General features: G+C 43.8%; 1 protein-coding gene across 1 annotated transcript in view; it reads right to left on the reverse strand.

Annotated features, from left to right (window-relative positions):
- Positions 1-7,818, reverse strand: part of SUMO1 (small ubiquitin like modifier 1) — a 30,960-nt gene extending 23,142 nt beyond the window's left edge. The window contains exon 1 of the mRNA XM_066232620.1: positions 7,664-7,818. Coding sequence (XP_066088717.1) covers positions 7,664-7,675 — 12 coding nt within the window. The 5' untranslated portion in view covers positions 7,676-7,818. The remainder of the gene's footprint in view (positions 1-7,663) is intronic.
- Between the last annotated feature and the right edge of the window lie 1,964 nt (positions 7,819-9,782).

Raw genomic sequence — 9,782 nt, forward strand, 5'->3', positions numbered from 1 at the left:
GGCCCGAAATTTGAAAAAAAGAAATGTATTACATAAAATTATTGTACTCAAGTTTTATTCATCATAAAATTCATGCAACTCCTCATCACTGTCAAAACTCCCATCCATTAGCTTGTCCTCATCTGTGTGTGATGACGAATCACTGTCTGCAACAATAAGCACAAAAATAAGTACAAAAAAGAGGAAAATGCAAGTAAAAAAATCTACAACTATTGTATAAGATGCACCCAGTTCTTAGACCCCAAATTTTTTGAAAAAGTGTGAGTCTTATACATGGAGAAATATGGTAAACTGTAAAACTAACGTATCCAATAATGGGATCTGTGTGAACTTACCTACCTGACTTTTTTTATTATGTGTGTGTATATACAGATATATAGATTTTTTTTTAATTGAGAAGAGGGGAAATAGACTCCCGCACGCACGTTGACCAGGATCCACCTGGTAACCCTGATCTGGGGCCAATTCCCAGATCAACAGATCTATCCTCAGCATCCAGGACCAACATGCAAACCAATCAAGCCACTGGTTGTGAGAAGAGAAAAGAAAGAGAGACGGGAAAAAGAAAGAGAAGGGGAAAGGAGAGAAAAGGAGGAGAGGGAGAGGACGAAAAGCAGATGATCGCTTCTCATGTGTGCCCATATTGGGTATCGAACCCAGGACATCCACTCACTGCCAGGCCAATGCTCTATCCACTGAGATAACCAGCCAGGGCCCACATGACTTTTTCAAAGCAAAAGAGTATCAGAAAATTATATAATGCCAGACTAGGCAGTGGCGCAGTGGACAGAGCATCGGATTGGGACGCAGAGGACCCAGGTTCAAAACCCGAGGTCGCTAACTTGAGAGCAAGCTCATCTGGCTTGAGCACAGGCTCACCAGCTTGAGCACGGGGTTGCCAGCTGAGCATGGGATCACAGACATGACCCCATGGTCACTGATTTGAGCCCAAGGTCACTGGCTTGAGCAAGGGGTCATTCGCTCTGCTGTAGTCCCCCAGCCAAGGCACATATGAGAAAGCAATCAATGAACAACTACGGTGCTGCAATGAAGAACTGATGCTTCTCATCTCTCTCCTTTCCCGTCTATCTGTCCTATCTGTCCCCCTCTCTAACTCTCTCTCACAAAACAAAAACAAAAAAACTTGTTAAATGAATGAATCTGATGACTCCAAGAACTTTTACTAAGTATCCAGTCACTGTACTGGACACTTCAGAAATAAAAGTCAAATAAAGCCTGATTCCTGACCCTCAAAAGTGAACAGTCTAATGAAAAAAAAAACTAATTAAGTAAATAATTATTAACACTACATATAAAAGCTGTAATAGCAACATGCTAACTTCTAGGGGTGTCAAGACATAGTTTATGACTGCTTTATAGTATTGAAATTTGAACTATTCAACCAACTTTCATGAGTACTCTATGTAACAATCATATTCCCTTTTCAAAATATTATGAAATATTGTTTAGGTCACATTTTCTTTGAAATTTATTACACTTCTATATTTATACCATCTAGTAGCAGCACCTCATGTATCTATCAGAGAAAAAACATATCATACCTATTAAGAGCATGAAATGTTTAATTATCACTACATGCTCAAGCCATAGCTCCAGTTTAATATATTTATTCTGACATAATAGTATAAATAATTATAAATTTTAAAATACACCCAGCTCGGCCCTGGCCGTTTGGCTCAATGGTAGAGCGTCGGCCTGGCGTGCAAGGGGTCCCGGGTTCGATTCCCGGCCAGGGCACACAGGAGAAGCGCCCATCTGCTTCCCCACCCCTCCCTCTCTCCTTCCTCTCTGTCTCTCTCTCCCCTTCCCACAGTGAGGCTCCATTGGAGCAAAGATGGTCCGGGTGCTGGGAATGGCTCCTTGGCCTCTGCCCCAGGCGCTAGAGTGGCTCTGGTCGTAAGGAGCGACGCCCCGGAGGGGCAGAGCATCGCCCCCTGGTGGGCGTGCTGGGTGGATCCCGGTCGGGCGCATGCAGGAGTCTGTCTGACTGTCTCTCCCCGTTTCCAGCTTCGGAAGAATACAAAAAACAAACAAACAAACAAAAAACCACCCAGCTCATCACATTATCCTGCTGTCACAAACATTCAGTAAGATCAATAAACATTACCTGACCGGGGCAGTGGCGCAGTGAATAGAGCGTCAGACTGGGATGCAGAAGACCTAGGTTCAAAACCCCAAGGTCGCTGGCTCGAGCAAGGGGTTTACTCAGTCTGCTAAAGGCTCGTGGTCAAGGCACGTATGAGAAGGCAATCAATGAACAATTAAGGTGTTGCAATGCGCAACAAAAAACTAATGATTGATGCTTCTCATCTCTCCATTCCTGTCTGTCTGTCCTTGTCTATCCCTCTCTCTGACTCTCTGTCTCTGTAAAAAAAATAAATAAATAAAAAATAAATAAATAAAAAGGACAATCCTTCAAAAAAAAAAAAGATCAATAAACATCAACAGGGAGATCTAAAGAACACTGAAGGGAATAATGCTAGCCTAACTGAGGAAATACAATTCAAGTGGCAGATTACAGAGAACTACAATTCTTTTTCACTTTTCCCACTGAGAAATGAAATCTCAATGTCTTTCCTTGGGTGACTAGTTACTAACACTGAATTATTATGTGTATTTAAGTGTTGCTAAGAAAGTAGATCTTAAAAGTTATCACATGAAAAAAATTTGTGATTGTGTGATGATGGATGTTAATCAGATTATGGCAATTATTTCATAATATACACACATACTGAATCATTATATTGTACCACTGAAACTAATATAAGTCAATTATATCCCAATAAGAAATAATAAAGTCAGTATATAAGTAAATAGATGCCTTTCCCTTGAATTTGGGCTGGCCTTAGTGATGTGCCTGACTTCCAAGGATAGGTCCTGGGAGGCTTGAGGTTTCTACCCAGGGTCCTCTGGGAATACTCACTCTCTCTGTGGGCCCTGAGATGGTATAAGTCTGAATATCCAGGGGTCTCCATGCTGAAAAAAACACATGATGAGACCACTCAGATCTTGAGACTCCATGAAGAGCCCAGCCATACCACAGCACCCAGCCAATCGAGTACTGTGATCCCGGCATAGGACCCACACACTCAGAGCAATGACGAGTCCAACTCACAGAGTTCTGACCAAATTGCAGATTTATAAGCAAAACAGAAGGCTGTTGTTTTAAGGCATTATGTTTCAAGGTACTGTAGTTTGTTAGGTACCAACAGGTAACTAGAATTACATACCGCTTTCAAATCTTTGACAAACAATAAAAGGAAATCACCTAATCAATCTCTTTGTCTGAGGTGGGGATGGGGAGAGTGGATCTTGTTGTAACAGATTCAATGAGGATTTGAAGCAAATCAGTCATCCAATTATTACAAATTAACAGACCTGAACTGAAGAGCTGAAGTCCACACTGCCATTGATGATTTTAGTATAGAAAAGAAACACTACAAAGCTGAACAAAAGGAAAATATTTGTACAAATTACCCCTATCACTGGTTTGATAATAAACTCTTTTCCATGTAAGTGCCTATTAGTACTGCTGTAAAGTGAGATTAGGGTAAAGGAGAGGACCCAATTGGATTTCTGTTGTTTCAGGCTAGTTCTTAAACCTTTTGAGGGATCACATACTCCTTATGAAAGCTTTGGGTCCTTTCTCCCTAAAAAGAACACATGCACAAATACTCACAAAAAACTCCATACAATTTCATTGGATTTTCCACCTTTAGGGTCAATGAACCCTGGGTTTAGAACCTGTTTTAGAGGATTATTCAATAACGATGGTCCAAAAATCCACTGGAGAATGTGTGAATTGTTAGAATTATAACAAAGTGTTTCACTCAAATTTCAAAAATAACGATATTTCATTAATCAGTGGAGAATCCAGCATTTTAAGTCCTTTGTGAATTTTAATGTCTACCTAATTTAACCTGAAATTACTCAATTTCAATACTTTAGCACCAGACAATAACTTCCCAAGAACTGCCTCAGAAAATACATCTTTCAAATAGAACTTCCTTTAAATAAATATTGTCTTTTGGAACCTTGGCCAGGTAACTGAGTTGGGTTAGGGCAGGAGTCCCCAAACTACAGCCTGCGGGCCACGTGCGACCCCCTGAGGTCATTTATCCGGCCCCTGCCGCACTTCCGGAAGGGGCACCTCTTTCATTGGTGGTCAGTGAGAGGAGCATAGTTCCCATTGAAATACTTGTCAGAAGACTATACTTTCAGGGATCATTTCTATAGTTTGAAATACTGGTCAGTTGGTTGATTTAAATTTACTTGTTCTTTATTTTAAATATTGTATTTGTTCCCGTTTTGTTTTTTTTTACTTTAAAATAAGATCTGTGCAGTGTGCATAGGGATTTGTTCATAGCTTTTTTATAGTCTGGCCCTCCAATGGTTTGAGAGACAGTGAAATGGCCCCCTGTGTAAAAAGTTTGGGGACCCCTGGGTTAGGGTGTCCTTCCCATATGACAAGGTTGTGGGTTCAATTCCCCTGTGAAGGTGTAAGAATCAACCAATGAATGCATAAATAAGTGAATAAGTGGAACAACAAACTGATAATTCTCTCTCTCTCAAAAAAAGCAAGCTCCAATGAACAAACTCCACTGAACACTCATAAAAGAATCAAGAGTGAAAAAGACAAATAATGTCCTAGTATTATGAAAATGATTTTGGCCTTGCCTGACCTATGGTGGCGCAGTGGTTAAAGTGTCGACCTGGAACACTGAGGTCACCGGTTCGGAACCCTGGGCTTGCCTGGTCAAGCACATATGGGAGTTGATGCTTCCTGATCCTCCCACTTTCTCTCTCTCTCTCCTCTGTAAAATAAATGATTAAATAATAAAAAAGAAAATGATTTTGGCCTTGAGGATCCCTGGCAAAGAATCTAAAGACCATCTGGTCTAAATCCACCTTTCCTGTCCTAGGTCCTTTATCTCTTCCTTCATGTTTTTCCTAAATGACCAGAATTAAAACTGGAGCAATAAATTCTACAATATACTTTATACTTCACTCTCTACATTGCTTTCACCCAACTAGTAAATTTCAATGTGCCTCCTAGTCACTTCTGAGCATCAAAATAAAAAGCTGATGAAATTGAATATATACACCTGTTGTCTCCTCCCTGGCAACCAAGTAAACAACTGTCTAAGGAGAGTTATAATGCCATTCCCATACCGACCTGGGAATTAATCTAGACTGTTAGTAATAAGATCCACACAAAACTAACCTAGCTTATAGCTAAGCTTTAAAAATGTAAATATAGACCCTAGCCCAGGGGTCAGGAACCTATGGCTCATGAGCCAGATGTGGCTCTTTTGATGGCTGCATCTGGCTCACAAACAAATCTTTAATAATAATAATAATAATAATAATAATAAAAACGTTAAAAATATAAAACATTCTCATGTATTACAATTCATTCATTTCCTACCGCTCATGTTCATGGTTGCAGGTGGCTGGAGCCAATCACAGCTGTCCTCCGAGACAACACCAAATTTTTATTGGATAATGCATAACATACACGGGCCGTTGTATGGCTCTCACAAAATTACATTTTAAAATATGTGGCGTTCATGGCTCTTTTAGCCAAAAAGGTTCCTGACCCCTGCCCTAGCCTATTAGCTCAGTAGGTTAGGGTGTAGTCCAGATATACCAAGGTTGCCAGGTTCAATCCCTGGTCAGACAAGGGATTGAACCAACAATCAATTGGTTGACAAGAATCAACCAATGAATGCATAAGTATGTAGAACAACAAATCAATGTTTCTTTCTCTCTTTCTACCTTCCTCTCTTTCTAAAATCAGTTTTAAAAAGTGCACATGTACGTTTTACACAACAGTACAAATCCACAAAAGCCTCACTTGCTATGGCCAAGAGGTACAAAACTAAAATGGGTTAAAAGTCAAGGGAAGCCTGACCTATGGTGGCACAGTGGATAAAGCGTCAACCTGGCCCTGGCCGGCTGGCTCTGCGGTAGAGCGTTGGCCTGGCGTGAGGGACCCCCGGGTTCGATTCCCGGCCAGGGCACATAGGGGAGGCACCCATCTGCTTCTCCACCCCCTCCCCTCCTTCCTCTCTGTCTCTCTCTTCCCCTTCCGCAGCCGAGGCTCCATTGGAGCAAAGATGGCCTGGGCGCTGGGGATGGCTCCCTGGCCTCTGCCCCAGGCGCTAGAGTGGCTCTGGGGCAGAGCGGTGTCCCAGAGGAGCAGAGCGTCGCCCCCTGGTGGGCAGAGCGTCGCCCCCTGGTGGGCGTGCCGGGTGGATCCCGGTCAGGCGCATGCGGGAGTCTGACCGTCTCTCCCCGTTTCTAGGTTCAGAAAAATACCAAAAAAAAAAAAAAAAAAAGCGTCAACCTGGTAACACTGAGGTTGCCGGTTCAAAACCCTGGGCTTGCCTGGTTAAGGCACATATGGGGGTTGATGCTTTCTTCTCCTCCGCCCTTCTCTCTCTCTCTCTCTCTCTCTCTCCCCCCCTATAATGAATAAAATATTAAAAAAATAAAACATTTAAAAAAAGGGAGTACGTGTGTTAGAATTACAAGTTCAAGTACATTATAGAGTTAAAAAGAGCTTTCTAGATAACGATCACTAAACAGCAAAAGGTCCAAAAAATTTTAAAATGTCAAAGTCGTCTTAGCAAAAACGGAAAGACAAAAAAAAGAAAACACCTTACTTATTAAACACCTAGCCATAAGCGTTATTAACTAGAAAAGATGAAGAAAAGCTTACTAGGGAAAATCGGACTCTCCTGAGTGTAAACCCCCCAAAAATTCTTGATATTAACATTGAGATGGAGCCCTTTGCCATAACAGGCAGCTTTCTGCGAAAGTTCTGCAAGTGTTCTATATACACGAAGCTTTCCTATCTTTTCCTCAAAATTATCGATCATCTTCAGGTTTATGCCCAGAGGAAACGTTTTCTGGTGCTGGAGCGGTTTTGTTCTACTTTGTTTCTTGATTATTTTGAGTGCTCTCTTACAACAGAATTGCTCAACCAATCACGAGTAAAAAATGGAAAAGCACAAGAAAAGAGGCTACAGCTCTGCACCCCCACATGGAAAAAGCCTCAGAAAAGAGCGGCGGCGGCCAGGCCCTAGGGGCAATCCGAACGGGAAAGCAGAGCTTTCCAGGTTCCCAGCAACAGCCGACAATGTCTCCCTCCCCGCCCCCACTTACCCACTCCGGGACTACCTCAAGACGGAGAACCAAAAAGTGCAAGTCTACCCGCTTTTCAGGGCCACGGAGCCTCCCGGGCAGAGATTCTCTCCTGTTACATAACCGGGGCCTGGGGCCCTGTTTCTGCAATCGGTTCTCTAAAGAGAGAGGCACACGGGTTCCCCAGAGACACCCCCTCCCAGGGAGGTAGAAGCTGGGCTCCGCAGGGGGGGACGGCTTCAGCGAGGCCGCGACTAAAAGCGCTGGGGCACTGAAGGTGACGAACGAGCCCGGAGAAGGACAGGACCGCTCCCGAAAGCCCCGCCGCCTCGGGCCCTAGTCCACTCCCTCCGCCCGCCGAGTCCCCATCGGCCGCCCCCTCCCCCAGGTTGCGCTCCCCTCCCCCCAACCCTCCCCGGCCCTAGCCTAGCGGCAGGCGGACCTGCCCAGCAAGGCCCCGGCCACCGTCATCAGACGGCTCCCAGCGCAGTACCTGGTCAGACATGGTGATGGTGGCTTCACCCGGGGTCTCCCCACAGCAGCGGCCTCGGGTCGGCAGAACCTCGCTCCGAGGTTTACAAATCCTCTCTTCCCCACAGCACAACACCGCGTCTGAAGGGACTTCCGCTATGTCTCGCGTCACTTCCGCTACACGCTGGGAGCGGGGTTGGGGAGGAGAGGAGAGGCGAAACCCGCCGCCGCAAGAGCTCCGGAGCTGCTTTACGGTGGTCGGGGGAGTGAATTACCGTAACAACAGTCTCGTGTGCTCCACCCAAGGCCAGGCCGTGCGCTTCGACCTCCAGCCCACCCCCCAGGGGAAAAGGTCCCCCTCTCCAGCCGGTGTTTGGGACCGCACTGACAGCTCAGACTCCTCCCTCTCCGACACCTTGCGCCTTTCTGAAGGCTGAGCGGAGATGCTTCTATTGTCCCCTGGCCTTCCTCGTCAACCTCCCGGAATAAATTGGTTTGGGTATCAGCGCTTCTTACCCTAAAACTAACATTTTTGGTTAACGAGCTCCCCACCCCACCCTGCCCTTGATTTGAAAAAACAAAACAAAACAACGATCCCATTGGACACAATCTTGGTGACTACTGATTTAAAAGAGGCTGCTGTAACCCCGGCCGGATAACTCGGCTACCTCGGGTGGTTGGAATGTCATCAGAATAGGCGAAGTTTGCGGATTCCATCACCGGTTGCCAGTTGGATCCCCAGTCAGGTGTCCCAGGAGAGCCCAAGCTCTACGTTGATCAGGCATCCCTGATTCCACTTCCCCGTGCAGTGGGACACTCCTGCTTATCAGCAGGGCTGGCAGCCTCTTCAAAACTACTCTTGCGGCAACTATGAGGATTCTACTTATCAGTGCTGACACCGGAGGAAAGACACGACCAACACACAAGTTAGTTGCAAGAATCACACAGGCAGTTTATTACTCACAAATCCTTTTGGCGTGCCTGGGTACAGCTTAAAGAGGCCAGGTCGGGGTGCTCCTCTCGGCTATCTTTGGTCAGAGTGCCGTGAAGACAGTTCACATCAACATCAACATTGGAGTCGGGGTGACTACTGCAGCAGGGGGCCCGTCAGCTTTAGTACCTTTTCTGGCCATCGCCTTCTAAAAGGTGTCAGTCTACAGGATTATCAAACCACCTTTTTGGGAGTTACTCGCAGGGAACCCCTTTTATGTTAATCTACTGAAATGTTTACATCATACCACTTTTTAAGATGTTCTTCTTTACATTAACATACAAAGTTATGACACCAAGCCACTGCTTATCTATGTATAACTTCACACACACACTAACTAGGCCCTGCTCGAAAGTCAGAGTCTGTTTATCACATTTGCACCCACTATATTAATTCCTATCCAGAAGGAATAATTTTATTTAATTTCCTTAATTATTTTTAATATTATATCTTAATTACTTTTATATATCTTCCATCTTTTTCTATATTTCTATATATTTAATTACTATAACATTATATTACTACAACATCAGGGCACAGAGAGAAATAGAGAAACAATGTTTTCTCTCTCTCTCTCTCTCTCTCTGTCTCGCTAAAACACACACATACACAAAAAAACAGTGAGATACCATTTCAAACCCACTGGGATATCTATCATTAAAAAGACAAATGATAGAAGTGTTGACAAAGGCATGGAAAAATGGAACTCTCAAATACTCCTTAGTAGGAATATAAAATGCTTTGGAAAACATTTTGGCAGTTTCTCAAACCGTTAAACATAAAGTTAGCATGACCCAGCAATTCTACACCTAGAAATTATATATATCCCCAAAATAATTGATAAAAATATCCACACAGAAACATATACTCAGGTCTGACCTGTGGTGGCGCAGTGGATCAAGCGTCGACCTGGAACGCTGAGGTCACTGGTTTGAAACCCTAGGCTTGCCCAGTCAAGACACATATGGGAGTTGATGCTTCCTGCTCCTACCCCCTTTCTCTCTCTCTCTCTCTCTCTCTCTGTTTATCTTCTCTAAAAAATGAATAAATAAAAATAAATAAATAAAAATAAAGACTTTAAAAAATATACCACAGTTTTAAAAACAAACAAACAAAAAAAATGTACTCAAATATTCACAGCAGCATTACT

Source organism: Saccopteryx bilineata, chromosome 5, assembly GCF_036850765.1.
Source record: "Saccopteryx bilineata isolate mSacBil1 chromosome 5, mSacBil1_pri_phased_curated, whole genome shotgun sequence".
Lineage (NCBI taxonomy): Eukaryota > Metazoa > Chordata > Mammalia > Chiroptera > Emballonuridae > Saccopteryx > Saccopteryx bilineata.